General features: G+C 41.1%; 1 protein-coding gene across 1 annotated transcript; it reads left to right on the forward strand.

Annotated features, from left to right (window-relative positions):
• Positions 1 to 999: 999 nt before the first annotated feature.
• On the forward strand, positions 1,000 to 19,356 carry ddhd2 (DDHD domain containing 2). Its single transcript, XM_058412455.1, has 17 exons — positions 1,000 to 1,212; positions 3,089 to 3,239; positions 3,944 to 4,131; positions 7,192 to 7,281; positions 7,398 to 7,512; positions 7,805 to 7,894; positions 8,320 to 8,461; positions 8,538 to 8,746; positions 9,838 to 9,905; positions 10,051 to 10,194; positions 11,292 to 11,378; positions 11,700 to 11,840; positions 12,277 to 12,432; positions 12,528 to 12,633; positions 14,988 to 15,134; positions 15,375 to 15,519; positions 16,519 to 19,356. Exons 2-17 carry the CDS (start codon positions 3,107 to 3,109, stop codon positions 16,592 to 16,594), a joined length of 2,037 nt encoding a protein of 678 aa, XP_058268438.1. The 5' UTR covers positions 1,000 to 1,212; positions 3,089 to 3,106; the 3' UTR covers positions 16,595 to 19,356.
• Positions 19,357 to 20,012: the final 656 nt, after the last annotated feature.

A 20,012-nucleotide genomic window follows, 5' to 3' on the forward strand; every position in this document is an offset into this window, starting at 1 on the left:
TGTCCTTTGAACAGTTGATATTGAGATATGTCTACTACTGATGCTCTGTAAAGCCTTCATAACGCCTCTAATCTGAGGTGCTGTTAATTGGTGATTTCTGAGGCTGGTAACTCTAAATGAACTTCTCCTCTGCAGCAGAGGTAAGTTTTGGTCTTGCTTTCCTGGGATGGTCTTCATGTGAGCCAGTTTCATCATGGTGCTTGATGGGTTTTGCAAATGCACTTGACAATACTGTTCTTGCAAGAACTATTCCAGAACACCTGACCTTCGTGTCTTAAAATAACAACTGACTGTTTTTTGTTGTCATTACATATGGATTACTTAAGTCCATGTGTGTTATTTCATAGTTTTGAAATCTCCAGTATTGTTCTAGAATGTAGAAAATAAACCCCTAAACAAAAAACATTGAATTAAAAGGTGTGTCCAAACTTTTGACTGGTAGTGTGTATATATATATATATATATATATATATATATATATATATATATATATATATACAGAGAGAGAGAGAGAGATAGATAGATAGATAGATAGATAGATAGATAGATAGATAGATAGACAGACAGACAGACAGACAGACAGACAGATAGATAGATAGATAGATAGATAGATAGATAGATAGATAGATAGATAGATAGATAGATAGATAGATAGATAGATAGACAGATCCAATTGTAAAAATAAATTGTTGTGGTATAATAGGAATAAACACATTTAGTTTATTGTCACTGTTGATAGTTATATGTTATTACAGCCATCCAGGCTGCTTTATTTCCTTAATTAAGTCCCTTTATTTACTAACAGCATTATTAGAGAGCAGAAACCTGACCATTTTACTCATTTAAAACCTTTTCTGGTGAATATTTTACTATCAACTATCATCATCTCAGGACCGTTATACACAGCGCTGTTGGACAGGCGCAGTACCCGGATGAGACGCCGGCATCTGATTGGTCCATGCCTCCACGGAACCGGACTACAAATAGCACCTTCACTTATAAATCGACAAATGTGCGTTGAAGTGATGTGTTTACAGCACGGAGGCTAATCCGAATTATCACAAATGATCACAAACCGAATTATAGTTTGAAATTATTATTATTTTTTTTTTTTCAAAAGTTGAATTTAGCTGTTTGCTTCAGCGGAAGTGTTCCAGTGTTTACTATCCTTTTTGTCCAAGCGGTGTATCCGTAGGAGGGAGCGCGAGCCTGGTAGGATCTGCTGGTTTATAATGTTCCATTAATGTGTATTGATCGTTTTGTACAGAGCTGACATTAAAATATTTATTATTATTATTATTATTATTTTATTATTATTTATTTATCCAAGGCTGGGTGGTTTTCAATTAAATGTTCGAGTTGTTGTGGAAGAGTTTCCGGTGGATTATAGTCTGTCTTTTGCTTTTATAAGTAAATAACAGGTCAAACATCATAATAATATTAATAACAACAACAGTCATGCCCGTTTTTTAGATCCTCTGGAAGTCAGAAACGATCATCATACATGATCTGCACTGTTTTCATAGACTTCACGGGTTGCCAGATATTCGTTTATTGTGTAGGTTGACCTTCAGTAGATATTGGACTCATCTTCTGCTTGTAATGATATTATCTTGTGCAGTGAGTCAGAATAAACATGTGGTGTGTGTTGGCATTGAACTTTATCTGATACAGGCCATGAAATCATCAGGGTGAAGAGTGAAATCATTTCAAGGGGATTTTTATTTTTACGTCAGAATGAGATAATATAAGGTAAAGGTTAAACCTCGGTATTTTATCCTGTACCGAATATCGGTATTGGAGATGCTATTGAACTAAGAATCGGTATACATATCGATTTAAAGTTTATTTGTTGCTTTGTTTGCTTATCCTTCAACATTGGATCAGATTAGAATTCACAGATTTTATTAGAAAGTCAGTCGTAGTAAGACTGAGTACATGTGTGTGAATGAAAGGGAAGGAAGTGGAACAGGGTGAAGAGGTGAAGAAGGTACAGGAGTTGAAGTACTTGGGGTCAACAGTCCAGAGTAATGGAGAGTGTGGGAAAGAGGTAAAGAAGCGAGTGCAGGCAGGTTGGAATGGGTGGAGAAAGGTATCGGGAGTTCTGTGTGATAGAAAAATATCAGCGAGAATCAAGAGGGTGGTGAGACCGGCCATGCTGTATGGTTTAGAGGCAGTGCCACTGAGGAAGAGACAGGAGTCAGAGCTGGAGGTAGCAGAGCTGAAGATGTTGAGGTTCTCTTTGGGAGTGACACGGTTGGACAGGAGTACATCAGAGGGAGAATGTTGGACATGGAGCTGCCAGGCAGGAGGCAAAGAGGAAGGCCAAAGAGGAGGTATATTGATGGAATAAATGAGGATATGAAGCTAGTGGGTGCAAGTGTTTAAGGATGCAGAAGATAGGGATAGGTGGAGAGAGATGATTCGCTGTGGCAACCCATAAAGGGAAAAGCCGGAAGAAGAAGAAGAAGAGTTAATAATCACAGCCTTCATTGGAAGACTCTAAGCACTTTGTATTCCAGATACTTGAAGCAAACTGTATATTTTAGACCTAACGTCTTTTCAAAATGTGGGAGAAAAAGCAAAGCAACAAAAGAAAAGACCGACAAAAGAAGAAAAGCATAACATTTTTTTAATAAAGATGGAGAGAAATCGGAAAATATAGTGAAATTTAGTTTGAAGATGTATAGAAAGGAGAGAGAGAGAAAACAGGGAAGCCACTAAAGCCGCGAGAAGAAAGGGAAGGAAATGGAAAATGGAGAGGAGAAGGTGAAGAAACACGGCAGATTCTTGATTCAAAATAATTGAAACTGCTCTGAGAAAGGAGAGGGGGAAAAGGTGGGGGAAGAAAATGCATGTGACTGTCAGACTCTCTCTCTCTCTCTCTCTCACACACAGACACACACACACACACACACATCCTAAGCCTGTGAGACGTGGTGAAGGTGGCCATTATTATTAACATTTAAAATACTAAAAACTAGGTCAATATATATGTTATAATAAAGACCAGACCAAATAAGGCATGTTACACAGTAGTGAAGATAAAGGATTGTGTGTGTGTGTGTGTGTGTTAATTTGGTGTCAGGGACAGCCAGGAAGGAGGATGGACCCACAGCCTGAGCCGTACAAACCAGTGCAGTGTCACTGGTTCTACAAGCAGACAGCGGAAGGCAGAGACTCATGGAAGCCGTTCAGTACTGAAGATTCACTCCGACTGGAGGACACTCACACACGTGGTCTGTGTGCACATTTAGCCTAGTGTCTGATGTGTTCTAGTCTGGGTTCATTTGATATAATTTGTGTGTGTGTGTTTGTGTTAGTGTGCCATTTAGGGGGTTTTTAATGTCCAAATTGTTTCAGTGGATTTCAACACACTAATACACTCCACCTTAATTACAGACACACACACACACTCTATAACTAATACACACTAATATACTCCAGAACACTCTGAAACTCTTAACATATTCTATTAGACACACTCTAATATGCTGTAACACACAACAATACACACTCACACACTCTAATATGCTGTAACACACAACAATACACACTCACACACTCTAATATGCTGTAACACACAACAATACACTATAATAAGCATCAGTACCCACTACACACACACACACACCAGTGCACTCTAGTACATTCTAATACACGGTACAATACACACTGACACACTTTAATGATTTAACACACAACAATAAACACTATCATACTCTAATATGCTTTAACACACAACAGTATTCTTGTAGTCTTCTGTACAGTCTGACACACACACACACACACACATACAGACCTACACTAACACACCTTAACATATTTTAACTTACTCAAACACATACCAAAGCCTTTAAACACACCAACTTTAATACACAAGTATGTTACTTCTTACTGTGTGTGTGTGTGTGTGTGTGTGTGTGTGTGTGTGTGTGTGTAGGCTGTGATGACAAGGTGGTGGTGGCCACAGAAGGCAAGCGTTATGATGTGAGATTAAAGGAGAGACGCCGTTATGCCGTTTACTGGGATCAGGCTCCGTCTGAAGTGCGCAGATGTTCCTGGTTTCACAAAGGAAGCAAGGAGCTGTACTTCACTCCTTACACCGAGGAGATCAGCGAGCTGCTGGAGGTCAGAGTCTGTTTCCTTCATCCATGTCGCTCCTGTGGATTAGACCCAGGCTGATATTCGAGTATACACTATATACACTCCCATAATTTCCCATAGCCCTTTGGAATTCCCTTCCAAAGGGAGGAAATTCCAAAAAGGTGAGTTTGGTGTGGAGGAACTTGACTGGCCTACATAGAGTCCTGACCTCAACACCTTTGGGATGAATTAGAGTGGAGACTGTGAGCCAGGTCAAAACTGGGACGTCTGCCTTTACATGCACATGAATGTAATATGGAGTTGGCTATAACAGCTTCAGCTCTTCTGGGAAGGCTTTCCACAAGGTTTAGGAGTGTGTATATGGGAATATTTGACCTTTCCTCTAGAAGCGCATTTGTGAGGTCATGCACTGATGTTGGACGAGAAGGTCTGGCTCACAGTCCAGCCAGGTCTTCTCGTCCCACATCAGTGTCTGACCTCACAAATGCGCTTCTAGAGGAATGGTCAAAAATTCCCATGAACACACTCCTAAACTTTGTGGAAAGCCTTCCCAGAAAAGATGAAGCTGTTATAGCTGCAAAGGTCAGAGCCAGCTCCATATTACATTCATGTGCATGTAAAGGCAGACGTCCCAGTTTTGGCCTGGCTCACAGTCTCCACTCTAATTCATCCCAAAGGTGTTCTATCAGGTTGAGGTCAGGACTCTGTGAAGTTCCTCCACACTAAACTCTCTCATCCATGTCTTTATGGACCTTGCTTTGTGCACTGGTGTACAGTCATGTTGGAACAGGAAGGGGTCATCCCCAAACTGTTCCCACAAAGTTGGGAGCATGAAATTGTCCAAAATGTCCTGGTATGAAGCTGAAGCATTAAGAGTTCCTTTCACTGGAACTAAGGGGCCGAGCCCAACCCCTGAAAAACAACACCTGATTTCAATGATTTGGAGGGGTGTCCCAAAACTTTTGGCAATATAAGTGTATGTCAACTGGTGTAATGAAAAGCATCACCAAACTGTTCCGATTTGAACCAGTTAGGAAGAACTGTACACCATGATTGACAGGTCAACACACAGGACACAATTTTGCACCCTCGACCCCACTTCCCATAACACACCTCTGTTTCCACATTCACAGTCACCACACTGCACATGACACTCAGCTGCTCACCGAGCTACAGCCTCACTGTGAAGTAGTTGTCATCCTCCTGCTCTTTAGATGTGGTAGCATAGTGGTTAAGGTGTTGAACTACTGATCAGAAGGTTGCGAGTTCAAATCCCAAGTCCACCTAACTGCCACTGTCGGGTCCCTGAGTAAGACCCTCAGCTGCATAAAACACGATAAACTGTAATGCCAAGTTCACACTGAATGATTTTAGCCCTGATTTTCAGCCAATGAGAGAGTGAGATACAGGGCAGAGGGCAGGTCAGGGAGGAGTTGTGAAACGTAGTCTCCTGACCAGAGAGAGTTGTCGGCGATCCTATTGTGAAGTCATGCAGTATGTCGCCGATCCATCGTGCAATGTGAACACAGCAGGACAGTGGTGCAGTGTGAAAACAACAGTGATCTGACCACTTCGTAAGTGGTGCAGTGTGAACTAGTCGCTCTGGATAAGGGGGTCTGCTAACATAAATGTTTTTTTCACAATCATCATTTTCTGCTTCACTTAGATGCCCTGTTTGCCGATCGCTCAGCCTTGAACTGTTTATCTCGTTGATTTTGCCTGGTTAATAAACCCAACTCCTACCTACGCTTGTATCCTACTCCTGATCTGTGTTCGAACAATGATGCAACTCAAAACAGAGTTAGCAGACTCCCTTATCCAGGGCATATACAGCTGAGCAATTGAGGGTTAGAGGGCCTTGTTCAGGGGCCCAGCAGTGGCACGTTGGTGGACTTGGGGTTCGAATTCACAACCTTCTGATCAGTTGTCCAACACCTTAACCACTAAGCTACCACATCCCCCTTCAAACACATCCATGTCTATAACTCCACCCATATTAGAGTTCTCATATTATACAGAATCTATACTGGTCATCGCTGTTCTGTCTGTATTGTGTATCTGTCCTGTGCTTTTTTGTTTTGCATTGTCTTTTTGTCTTGCACTGTTTGCACTAGGTTGCGCACGATGCACTTTATGTAGCAAGGACAACTTTCTTTCAGTCCTTAGCTCTGAGTTGTTATGTAGCTCTGTGTTGTTTCGTGTCGCACCATGGTCCTGGAGGAATGCTGTCTCATTTCACTGTGTACTGTGTATGGTTAAAATGACAATAAAAGCTTCGTGACTTAACTTGACTTGACCTCCACCGTGCTTCACAGTCTTTGGTGTGGACAGTGTATTGTTCTGCAGAAATCCGGCTACAACTGATCATAAGTTGACATCCATCTCTGTGTGTTTGTGAGTCTGCAAACACACAGGACATGAATCATTTATTTATTTATTTATTTGTTCGTACGGCTCTGAACAAGCTATTTCACATGACCAGATGTTTACATACACAGTTCACCATATACAATAATAACAGAATTCACACAAGTTCACACGTGCTTGATTCTTAATGCTGTATGTTTGTTACCTGGATGATCATTGACTGTTTATAGCCAATGACTGTGATAGATGTTCATGAGTCCCTTGTTTGTCCTGAGTAGTTATGATCAAGTGTAAACTTTTGAACTTTAGATAAATTCGGTTCTTATTGTGTCTTACGGACTGTGTGCAAACATCTGTTATGTGAAATGGTGTATTCAGGGCAGGACAAAACAAAACACGTTTAAATTATTTACATACACTGATCAGACATAACATTATGACCACCTGCCAAACCAGCCCTGACCCCTTGAGGCATAGACTCCGCTAGATCCCTGAAGGTGCTATCTGGCACCAAGATGTTCGCAGCAGATGCTTTAAGTCCTGTGAGGCCCCACCTCGCAACTTAAAGGACTTAAACTATACTTTTGTTATCTCCCTTTGGTTCACTTTTTTTTTGTCCTTTACATTGCTTTTCATTTCACATGTGTGGTATATGTGAAAGCATTTTGAGTAATATTGCGGTATAGAAATAAAATCAACACGCTTTGTGTTAAACAGGAGGCCTACATGATCTCTGTGTCCCTCAACGAGTGGAAAAGACAGTTAGAGCTGCGTACAGGAGAAACTGTCATCTTTCACAACCCGAAGGTAATTCTCACAATCCACCGCGGTGACACAGTGCCACCTACAGGACAAACGGCGTATTGCACTCCACATATGTTTTTCAGTGTTTCCACCCTTTACTCTGTGTGTTTTTCCTCCAGCTGATCACCCAGCACCCGAACTTTTCCTTGGACTGTCCTCCGTCTCCGAGTGAAAGAACACAACCCAGAACACTGAAGAGAGGGGTGGAGAACATTCCTGTGGAAATCCCACAGGGTGAGTGTGACCCGGATAGCTACGTACTCCACCCGCGACTTGCTTTTGGACCCTGAATGCTCTTCTCTATTGAATAATAAATTACTTAGATTAATAAATCTAAAATAAATGGCTTGTTATTGTCATACAAATATGATCCGAAATGAGAAATTCCCACCCAAACCTACACACCCACCATCTCTATTTACCTACCCGTGTGTTGCTTCATAATTAATGAATTGTTATTTTTGTTATTCATTTGTAATAGAACTTGTTATGATTTACTGAGAGAATGTGTGTGTGTGTTGTGCAGGAGAACCAGATGCGGTGGACCACCTGGTGTTCATGGTTCATGGCATTGGTCCAGCGTGTGATCTCCGTTTGAGAGGAATCGTGCAATGTGGTGAGATTACACACACACACACACACTTCACACACACCTTACACATGCCACACAGTGCTTTTCTTTCCATATTCGTCTTCCTGAATGAAAATTTCCGATTTTAGAATTTTTGATCTTGGACACGGATCAATGGGTTTTTGTTTGGTCAGTCAGACAGTTGGCCAGTATAAACATGTGTTGCTTTGACAGAGAGGTAGTCACTTGGTCAGAAGTTTGGTGTGTTATTGATGTGAGAGAGACAGTTGAAGAGATCGGTGCTGAAATAAAGGAATTTTTGCGAGAAACTTAAAAGGTGGTGAAATACAGGACAAAATTGTACACAGATAAAAGCTGCAAATAAAATATAATGGTAATTATTTAATGCTACTGACGCTTAAGTCTGTTATTCCAGTTGTAATGGGGGTTTACTTCCTTTCTGTTTTCAGTAAATGAGTTCCGCAGCGCTGCTCTCGCTCTCACCAAAAGTCATTTCAGCTCCGGTGATGACAACAGAGCTGTCGGTCGAGTGGAGTTCCTGCCTGTTAACTGGCACAGGGTTCTACATGGAGAGACCACCGGAGTCGACAGGTTAAATACGGTTCGATATTTATTTTACTTTTCGGTTTGAATCACAGTATAAACAAAATCTTAAATCTGTTTCCAGAGACATGGAGCGGATCACTTTGCCCAGCATCAGGGGCCTGCGCCAGTTTGCCAATGACACAGTGCTGGACCTGTTCTTCTACAACAGTGCCACCTACTGTCAGACCATCGTGGACACGGTAGCCTCAGAGATCAACCACCTTTACAGCGTCTTTCTTCAAAGAAACCCACAATTCACTGGAGCCGTGTCAGTGGCAGGACACAGCCTGGGTCTGTAAAGCCCTTACACAGCTACTTTACACAATTACTTTACACACCTTGGAATTTTTAAATAGACCTTACACAATTACTTTACACAATTACTTTATATACCTTGGGTCTTTACAAAGCCTTACACAGCTATGTTACACTGCTACTTTACACAATTACTTTTCACACCTTGGAATTTTGTAAAGAACCTTACACAACTACTTTACACACCCAACATCTTTTAAAAAACCTAACAGAGCTACTTTACACAATTACTTTACACACCTTGAAATTTTTAAAGAACCATACACAGATACTTTACACAATTACTTTACATACCTTGTGTCTTTAAAAAAACCTTACACAGCTACTTTACACACCCTGGGTCTTTACAAAGCCTTACACAGCTAAGTTACACTGCTACTTTACACAACTTCTTTACACACCTTTGAATTTTTAAAGATCTGTACACAGCTACTTTACACAAATACTTTACACACCTTGGAATTTTTTTAAAAACCTTACACAGATACTTTACACAAATACTTTACACACCCTGTGCCTTTAAAAAACCTTACACAGCTAATTTACACAACTTTACACAACTTTGGTCTTTATGAAGCCTTACACAGCTACGTTACACAGCTACTTTATACCACTTGGGTTTATAAAAGAACTCTACACAGCTACTTTACACAACATTTTACACACCCTGGGTTTTTTAAAGAACCTTACACATCACTTTACACAATTACTTTACACACCTTGGGTCTTTAAAAAAACTTACAGAGCTACTTTACACATATACTTTACACAATTACACACTTTTGGTCTTTATAAAACCTTACTCAGATACTTTAAACACCTTTAAAAAACCTTACATAGCTACTTTTACACACCCTGAGTCTTTAAAAAACTTTACACAGCTACTTTTACACAGCTACTTCACACACCCTGGGTCTGTAAAGCAACCATATACAACTTTACACAGCCCAGACCTGGAAATAACAGTTAAATGATAAGTTATAATATATAACACATATGATGATGACAGTAGAATGTAAAACAGTCCTCTTGGTAAAAATAAAAAATAAAAATTCTTTTCCTCTTAGGTTCATTAATCCTCTTTGACCTCTTGACCAATCAGAAGACAGGAGCAGAAAGCACCAATGCAGCACAGGTTTGTTACGTCTCTCATCTGTAAAGTGAGGGTTTGGCATCAGTAGATGAGTGATTTCTTCCATTTTCAGTCATATTGAGGGTAATGATTATGTTTAAGAATGTAGCTGACTTGACGAATTGAGGAATTCTTGTTTGTAATTAAGGATGGACCGAAAGATGAAGACCCGGGCTCTTCCTCTGGGTCGGACTGCACTTGCTGTGAGAGTCTCGAAGAGGCACTAATGAGCATCGGCATGGAGGAACATCTCGGAATCCTTCAGAGGGAACAAATGGACATGGAATCTCTGGTGTGGTGTTTTTATTTATTTATTTATTGTTTTCATTTCAACTCAAATGCCCACACACTGTGTTTGGACCACATTAATTACTCCTTTAGGGCCAAAAATAATTTATTCTCTTCATTACTATCTAATGTTAAAGTCTAAAACCGATGTGTTTTAAGGGTCCATAAGATAAGATTAGCCTTTTATTTTTCAAGATTTGGTCAACAAGTTAGCTGAGTTCAACATTTGAATGGTTCCCGCCCATTTTGATGAAGCTCCGCCCCCAAGATCTATGGTGGCTTGTAGATCTAAAGTGTCTAAAATGATTGACACGAGCTGCATCCATATACAAACAATCATTCTAGACTAGAAGACAGCTTTCAAAGCCATAGTTTAATTCATTATTATTATTATTTTTTTAATCATGCTCTATATACACCGATCAAGCATAACATTATAACCACTGAGAGGTGACGTGAATAACACTGATGATCTCCTCATCATGGCATCTGTTAGTGGGTGGGATATGTCAGGCAGCAAGTGAACATTTTGTCCTCAATGTTGATGTGTTAGAAGCAGGAAGCATAAGGATTTGAGCGAGTTTGATGAAGAGCCAAATTGTGATGGCTAGATGACTGGATCAGAGTATCTCCAAAACTGCAGCTCTTGTGGGGTGTTCCCGGTCTGCAGTGGTCAGTATCAGTGTACATGTAAGTTCTTTAAGTATCCATTAAACAATTTACCGGACTTGCTGCTAAAATCTTGGTGCCAGATACCTCAGCACACCTTCAGGGATCTAGTGGAGTCCATACCTCGATGGGTCAGGGCTGTTTTGGCAGCAAAAGGTGGTACCAACACAATATTAGGCAGGTGGTCATAATGTTATGCCTGATTGGTGTATATCTTAAACACAGCTATTACTGCACAGTTTATTGATTTAAAAAAGTCTTATTGAGAAGAGAGAGAACATAAAAAGGGGCTTAATAATGAAGTCAGTGTGACTGTGTGTGTGTGTGTGTTACCATGTAAATACACTAAACAGTGTACTAACAGCAGATCCAGTTTGATATAATAAATGCTATTCTGTGTAATCTATTGCTAATTGATTGTGATTGTTCCAGATGCTGTGCTCTGACAGCGACCTGAGAGATTTAGGAATCCCGCTCGGTCCTTGCAAGAAGATTATGAACTGCGTGAAGCAATGGAAGGTATTACATGCTGCTTTTTGAGACGTTACTGTCTTCCTGTTTCTTTACCTTGGCTGTTAAATAAGATAATAACACACAAGAACACAATATTACATACTTATAAGGGAAGACCAAAAAATATTAATAAGTATAATTATAATAATCTTTATTCATAGAACACTGTGCATACATAATTAATGGTTTTACAGTCACTTTGGGGAGAACTTCCTGTCAGACAGCATGGCGCTCCAGAGTATTTGTCTGGAAGTTCGAACTGATACAAGTCCATTGTCTTAGAGTTAGGTGTTTGTCCTGACCCTGATTTTCCTCTCGCTGATCCAGCACAGATCCGCAGCCCACACCGGAAAACATTCCTCAGATACGGAGGAGAGAAATTCTCCTGAAATTCAGAGTCTCATCCGAGAGAGTCGGCCGAAAACCAGCGCTGTGGACTACCAGCACTTTGACGTGGGGATTGGACAGGTACTAATATTTATATTTGTAATGGGCGGTGGTGGCTCAAGTGGTTAAGGCTCTGTGTCAGAAGATCGGGGGTTCAAGCCCCAGCACTGCCAAGTTGGGCCCTTGAGCAAGGCCCTTAACCCTCTCTGCTCCGGGGGTGCTGTATCATGGCTGACCCTGTGCTCTGTCCCCAGACTCCAAGGATGGGATATGAGAAGAAAGAATTTCACTGTGCATCGTGACAAATAAAGGCTATTTGTAAGAGTGTAATGTAAAGAAGTTTAAAATGGAAATAATTTTTTAATTCTTTAAAAGGGTGGTGGTGAGGGGATAATCCTCAGAATTGGCCAATTAACTTTAATTAAGTAATAGCAACAAATCAACACACAGTCCTGTACACAGGATATGCTCCGATTTGACCTCCACCTTCTAAATGACCCTCACTGATTTCCCACAGGTCTCTATTAATTACCCGCAGCTCAGCTTCCGCCCCCAAGCCTTCTTCGCTTTCGGCTCTCCTATCGGAATGTTCCTGACCGTCCGAGGCCTGAAGAGGATCGACCCCAACTACAGCTTCCCCACCTGCAGCAGCTTCTACAACATCTTCCATCCTGTAGGTCCGCTTTAATAAAACCAGACTGTGTGACTGATAATGTTCGGTTCGAATCAAATCTTCGGTTCCTAAAACAAGCTTATCATTTTGTGTAGTTTGATCCGGTGGCATACAGGATCGAGCCCATGATATTGCCTCCAGATATGGAGGTAGCACCCATGCTGATGCCCCATCACAAGGGCAGGAAAAGGATGCACCTGGGTAAATTCTGCTACTCTATTAGTGACAGTAGGTGTAGGAAGTTTGTGTGTGAGTGTGTGTTAGAATGTGAATGAGAGTTCGTGTTTGAGAGTGTATGTGAGACTGTAAGTGTGAGTGCAAGTTTGATTGCGAGTGTGTGTGCTGGAGTGTGTGTGTTGGTGTGTGTTGGTGTGTGTTAGAGTGTGTGTTAGAGTGTGTGTTAGAGTGTGTGTTGGAGTGTGTGTTGGAGTGTGTGAGTTTGAGTGTGTGTTAGAATGTGAGTTTGATTGTGTGAGTCTGAGTGTGTGTTAGTGTGTGTATGTGTTTGAGTGTGAGTCTGAGTGTGTTAGAATGTGAGTTTGAGTGTGTGTTAGTGTGTCTGAGTGTGAGTCTGAGTGTATGTTAGAGTGTGAGTCTGAGTGTATGTTAGAGTGTGAGTCTGAGTGTATGTTAGAGTGTGAGTCTGAGTGTATGTTAGAGTGTGAGTCTGAGTGTATGTTAGAGTGTGAGTCTGAGTGTATGTTAGAGTGTGAGTCTGAGTGTATGTTAGAGTGTGAGTCTGAGTGTATGTTAGTGTGAGTCTGAGAGTGTGTGTGTTAGTGTGTTACTGTGTGAGTCTGAGTGTGTGTTAGAGTGAGTCTGAGAGTGTGTGTGTTAGTGTGTTACTGTGTGAGTCTGAGTGTGTGTTAGTGTGAGTCTGAGTGTGTGTTAGTGTGTTAGTGTCAGTCTGAGTGTATGTTAGAGTGTGAGTCTGAGTGTGTGTTAGTGTGTTACTGTGTGAGTCTGAGTGTGTGTTAGTGTGTGAGTCTGAGTGTGTGTTAGTGTGTGAGTCTGAGTGTATGTTACTGTGTGAGTCTGAGTGTGTGTTACTGTGTGAGTCTGAGTGTGTGTTAGTGTGTTACTGTGTGAGTCTGAGTGTGTGTTAGTGTGTGTGTATGTGTTTGAGTGTGAGTCTGAGTGTATGTTAGAGTGTGAGTCTGAGTGTGTTAGTGTCAGTCTGAGTGTGTGTGTTAGTGTGTGTTAGAGTGTGTGTTAGTGTGTTACTCTAACACACACACACTCAGACTCACACTAACACAGTGTGAGTCTGAGTGTGTGTGTGTGTTAGTGTCAGTCTGAGTGTATGTTAGAGTGTGAGTCTGAGTGTGTGTTAGTGTCAGTCTGAGTGTGTGTTAGTGTGTTACTGTGTGAGTCTGAGTGTGTGTTAGTGTGTGTGTATGTGTTTGAGTGTGAGTCTGAGTGTGTGTTAGTGTCAGTCTGAGTGTGTGTGTGTTAGTGTCAGTCTGAGTGTGTGTTAGTGTGTTACTGTGTGAGTCTGAGTGTGTGTTACTGTGTGAGTCTGAGTGTGTGTTAGAGTGTGAGTCTGTGTGTATGTTAGAGTGTGAGTCTGTGTGTGTTAGTGTGTGAGTCTGAGTCTGAGTGTGTTAGTGTCAGTCTGAGTGTGTGTGTGTGTTAGAGTGTGTGTTAGAGTGTGTGTTAGTGTGTTACTGTGTGAGTCTGAGTGTGTGTTACTGTGTGAGTCTGAGTGTGTGTTAGAGTGTGAGTCTGAGTGTGTGTTAGTGTCAGTCTGAGTGTGTGTGTGTTAGTGTCAGTCTGAGTGTGTGTTAGTGTGTTACTGTGTGAGTCTGAGTGTGTGTGTGTTAGAGTGTGTGTTAGTGTGTGTTAGTGTGTGTTAGTGTGTTACTGTGTGAGTCTGAGTGTGTGTTACTGTGTGAGTCTGAGTGTGTGTTAGTGTCAGTCTGAGTGTGTGTGTTAGTGTCAGTCTGAGTGTGTGTGTGTTAGTGTCAGTCTGAGTGTGTGTTAGTGTGTTACTGTGTGAGTCTGAGTGTGTGTGTGTTAGAGTGTGTGTTAGTGTGTGTTAGTGTGTTACTGTGTGAGTCTGAGTGTGTGTTACTGTGTGAGTCTGAGTGTGTGTTAGTGTCAGTCTGAGTGTGTGTGTGTTAGTGTCAGTCTGAGTGTGTGTGTGTTAGTGTCAGTCTGAGTGTGTGTTAGTGTGTTACTGTGTGAGTCTGAGTGTGTGTTACTGTGTGAGTCTGAGTGTATGTTAGAGTGTGAGTCTGAGTGTGTGTTAGTGTGAGTCTGAGTGTATGTTAGTGTGTTACTGTGTGAGTCTGAGTGTGTGTTAGAGTGTGAGTCTGAGTGTGTGTTAGTGTGAGTCTGAGTGTATGTTAGTGTGTTACTGTGTGAGTCTGAGTGTGTGTTACTGTGTGAGTCTGAGTGTGTGTTAGAGTGTGAGTCTGAGTGTGTGTTAGTGTGAGTCTGAGTGTGTGTGTGTTAGAGTGTGTGTTAGAGTGTCAGTCTGAGTGTGTGTTAGTGTGTGAGTCTGAGTGTGTGTTACTGTGTGAGTCTGAGTGTGTGTGTTGTGTTCTGTACAGAGCTGAAGGAGGGTTTGACGCGTGTGGGCACAGACCTGCTGGGGTCTTTACGGACAGTCTGGCAGAGTTTTTCCCAACTTCCTGTTTCGGCACTGGCTGAGGGAAATGACACGGCTACAGCTGTATGCACGGCCGAGGAAATGGAAAGTGAGTCATTAAATTCCACACTGTGTAACGTGTGTGTGTGTGTGTGTGTGTGTGGCCTGAATGGCATTTGCCTTGGGTTGGTAATGCGGTTTATTTGATATTTAAAAAGATGCTATAAAGAGGCTAATGTAACTAACATGTACTGAAATGTTACAGCAGCCAGGTTAGCCTTATGCACGCCGCTTAAATCATGAATCATCACATACTGCTGCTTTAATCAGCAAGGTTTGCATTTTTCAGCCTCACCCCAGGAACAGGAGGAGAGAAAAATGATCCAGGTCGGGAAGCTGAACGGTGGCCGGCGTATCGATTATGTCCTGCAGGAGAAACCGATCGAAAGCTTTAACGAATATCTGTTCGCCATTCAGAGTCATCTGTGCTACTGGTGAGAGAAACACACACACACACACACATTGACCATTATACTGACACTTGAACAATTTAGTAGCTGTGTGAGGGTTTAGTTATACACTATATTGCCAAAAGTTTTGGGACACCCCTCCAAAATCATTGAATTCAGGGGTTGGGCTCGGCCCCTTAGTTCCAGTGAAAGGAACTCTTAATGCTTCAGCTTACCAAGACATTTTGGACAATTTCATGCTCCCAACTTTGTGGGAACAGTTTGGGGGGACTTCCTGTTCCAACATGACTGTACACCAGTGCACAAAGCAAGGTCCATAAAGACATGGGTGAGTGAGTTTGGTGTGGAGGAACTTCACAGAGTCCTGATCTCAACCTTATAGAACACCTTTGGGATGAATTAGAGTGGAGACTGTGAGCCAGGCCAAAACTGGGACGTCTGCCTTTACTTGCACATGAATGTAATATGGAGTTGGCTCTGACCTTTGCAGCTATAACAACTTCATCTTTTCTGGGAAGGCTTTCCACAAAGTTTAGGAGTATGTTCATGGGAATTTTTGACCATTCCTCTAGAAGCGCATTTGTGAGGTCAGGCACTGATGTGGGACGAGAAGACCTGGCTCACCGTCTCCACTCTAATTCATCCCAAAGGTGTTCTATCAGGTTGAGGTCAGGCCAGTCAAGTTCCTCCACACCAAACTCCCTCATCCATGTCTTTATAGACCTTTGCTTTGTGCACTGGTGTGCAGTCATGTTGGAACAGGAAGGGGTCATCCCCAAACTGTTCCCACAAAGATGGGAGCATGAAATTGTCCAAAATGTCTTGGTATGAAGCTGAAGCATTAAGAGTTTCTTTCACTGGAACTAAGGGGCCGAGATGAACCCCTGAAAAACAACACCTGAATTCAATGATTTGGAGGGGTGTCCCAAAACTTTTCCCAGTGTAGGGTATATTTAAACTCATGTTTTCTGTGTTCATGTAACTATAAAGGGTATAAAAAAACTAACTTTTTTTCTTTTGCAGGGAGTCGGAGGACACGGCTCTGCTGGTTCTCAAGGAGGTTTATGGAAATGGCGATTGCAAATCTCCTCAGCAGTAATGATCCCGACCCTCAGAGTTCTCTGGGATGTCATAATAGCTTTTTACACAGCCAAAAAAATAAACAGTGCTCCTTCTCCATGTTCAGGTTTCCATACGAGACCTTTTAAAGGAGCAGTTCGTAATGAAACAGACCTATAATAATAATAATAATAATGACGGGAATTCAAAGATTCCTGTGATTTGCAGTATTGCCATGCACTGCCATGTGCTAGATAGAGAGCAGAGGTACATTATTACAGGCTTCTGTTTACATTTATATGGGCCAGAATTGGCTCCGCCCTCAGCTGTTATGGAGCTTGAAACCCAAAAGGCATGGAGTTTGTCTGATTTACTTGCAGTTAGCCTTGCGAGCAGGAGAGGGCACTAAAAATGACAAACTGCTCCTTTAAACTCACAACTTTCAGTCCTCAAGGATCAGGTGCTGTCGGGTTTCTGGATACAATTTATAGAGTCAGGTGACCTATAAGCACAATTTATTTTAGTGAGTAGTTGTGATTTAGATACATACAGTACTGCATTTACGTATAAAGGCCAAGTTTGATTATTTTAAGGGTACCTCAGATTTGCGCCACGTTCACAGCGAGGCCAGTAATCTGCTGAGTGTCATCTCCCCAAACTGCGAAAAGAAGTGGGACTGGTTAGATGTGCAAACCTCTGGAATGGGGGAAGAGGTGGATTTAAGATGCCTCACTTGTCTTTCACATCATTCTTGATAACCATTTCATGAAAACTCTGTTGCTAGGCAACATGAGAAACACAGATGTGGCGCATAAGCTAGCTAACAACTAGCTAACTAGCATTGCCCTGACCGGGCATCAAATTTCAAATGAACTGCTTTGTATGAAGACATGATTTTTGTAATAATATCGTATGATATCTTTGTCATAATCGTAATAGCCGCAGTGTTAGACAACCGTTTATACTATCTCTTGATTAAAAACATATTTTTGAAACTAACTGGCCAATACAGAATACAGAAAAATTTTAATAGCATTTCGACTTGACATGACCTGATGGCATGCTAGCTTAGCTAAACAGATAAACAGAACCCTAGCTGGCTAAGAATATATTCTTATAAAAATTTCTGCTAAATGTTTCCACAGATATTTCCTGGCCCTGTTCTAAAAATATTTCCATTAAGAAAACACTAAATATTGGGATCATACGATCTATTAGCTGCTGTTAGCTGTTGTTGCTAGCTGTATGGCTATTTTTTAAGTCTCAGGGCATCTCAGAATCTCACCTCGTCTGACATAAGAACAGGTTTGCTAGTAAAACAACCACTAATATTTCAGTTGTGTGTGTTATCTGTGCAATAACACACTCAAGCATAGGATATTAAGTCTAGTTTAAGTTTATAACGTGTCAGTATTGCTGTCTCAGGTTTGTGTCTCCTACCAAACGCACACTGATTCACATGCTTAATGCCACTATAATACTTTATGAATGTTTGATTTCGCACACGGTGGTTCTTTTGGGACTTTATGCACTGCCTCTTTGGCATTTTCCTTGCGTTTAAAGACATTATATTAATTCATTAAGGCTTTAACTGTTGTCTGAGGTGAAGCGGGGTTGATTAAGAGGACTGACTGAGCTCATGAAGGGTTAATAATCTGATGAGGTGTGTTAAAATGACAGTGGAATGGACTTTGTGACTGAGATCATTCACTCTATCAGGCATTAGAGTGGACTGTATGAGGCAGTGGAGAGGGATTTTAGCATTAATCAGAGACTGATCCCTTTAGAAATATGTATAAAGTGTTAGATACGCTATTTTACAGTACTTTTGGCAATATATTGTATGACACTTCACTGAAACCAGTCATTAAAAAGTCAGCATTTGTTTCTCTTTTGGGGCTTAAACTAAAACTGATGTTAAATGTATACTTCGCTAATGTTTGTTGAGTTAATAGGAACACCTGAACACACCAAGCATCTGTACTAAGTCAAATAATCACTCTTTACAACCGTGGTGAGCAGAAAAGCATCTCAACATGCACAAATCATCGAACCTGGACCGTAATTGGCTACAACAGCAGATGAGTACATTGGGTTCCACTCCTGTCAGCCAACAACAGGAATCATTGGCACAGGCTATGGACATTAACTGAAGCGATTGATTCGTATCTCGATTCATTCTTTTAATGCATTGCTCTGCTGCCACATGATTGGCTGATATGATAACTGCATGTCTGTACAGGTGTTCCTAATAAAGTGGACAGTCGGTGTAGCTTTAAAGCAGCCAAAACAGATTTGACCTGAAATTACTGTTAGATAAGCTAAGTGGGCGGGGCTTCCATGGGGTCAGTTCATTTCAGTTCATTTTTAAATCATTTCAGATTTAATAATTAAGCTTCCAACCATTATTTGGTCATTATGCAACTTTTCATTAGATTTATATTTATACATGATGTCTGGCTGCTTTGGTAACGATTGCTTCTTTATATTATTATTATTATTATTATTATTATTATTATTATTATTATTACTGATTGTAAAGTTCTATGCTGTGGATAACTATATTGTTAAGATATAAGAAATTAACTATAATTCAAATATGTGTGTGTGTGTGTGTTGGAGAACATGAGGAATTTCATTATTTGAAATTATTATACAACTTTAAAATATTCTAACTCTGCATATTTATCCAGTTTTAATACTTTCCCATTTCTTCACCTGATTGCAGTTTACATATTAATGTTTTGTTATAATAAATATTTTAATGTCTCAATGTATTCAAATAAATATTTTCTACACCTACAGTGTCTAAATGTCTCCACTTTCTGAGGATGTGCTACAGTGTTTTTGCTAGTGGTATTGAGACTGCAGCACTTGCTAAAAGAATGGCCTATGCTTAATATATCATGCACCTATGCATGATATGCATATATCATGCACCTATGCACGCATGTATGCACCTATTTCTACAAAATGCTAATACCAAAGTAGATGGGATGTTTTAGTTCATTCAAATAAAATGTCATGTCATGAATGGAATCGGGACAACATGGACTCAGCCATTTGTGGGGTTGGTCTCATCGTGGACCCCTGTCAAACTCGTCTTAACATTGACTCAGTTGGCTTTGGTCTTGACTCCAACAGCTATGGTCTTGGTCTTGGCCTTGGCCTTAAATCGGTCTTGACTCAGTCAGCTGTGGTCTTGTCTCTGTCTTAACTCAGTTAGCTGTGGTCTTGACATATTTGGCTATGGTCTTGGTCTTAAGTTAAGTAGCTTTTATTTGTCACATATACATGACTGCATGTTGAAACTCTTTCTTTGCATATCCCATCCTTGGAGGTTAAGGTCAGCCATGATGCAGCACCCCTGGAGCAGGGTGGGTTGGGGGCCTTGCTCAAGGGCCCAACAGTGGCAGTCTTCCAATCAATGACCCAGAGCCACTTGAGCTACCACCACC

This window comes from Hemibagrus wyckioides, linkage group LG16 (assembly GCF_019097595.1).
Source record: "Hemibagrus wyckioides isolate EC202008001 linkage group LG16, SWU_Hwy_1.0, whole genome shotgun sequence".
NCBI lineage: Eukaryota > Metazoa > Chordata > Actinopteri > Siluriformes > Bagridae > Hemibagrus > Hemibagrus wyckioides.

Excerpts from the sequence above, each read along its gene's own strand:
- ddhd2 (XM_058412455.1), top strand. The coding sequence starts at position 3,107 with ATGGACCCACAGCCTGAGCCGTACAAACCAGTGCAGTGTCACTGGTTC. Across the intron at positions 7,282-7,397 it reads TCATCTTTCACAACCCGAAG|CTGATCACCCAGCACCCGAA; the intron begins GTAATTCTCACA and ends TTTTTCCTCCAG. Across the intron at positions 8,462-8,537 it reads GAGACCACCGGAGTCGACAG|AGACATGGAGCGGATCACTT; the intron begins GTTAAATACGGT and ends ATCTGTTTCCAG.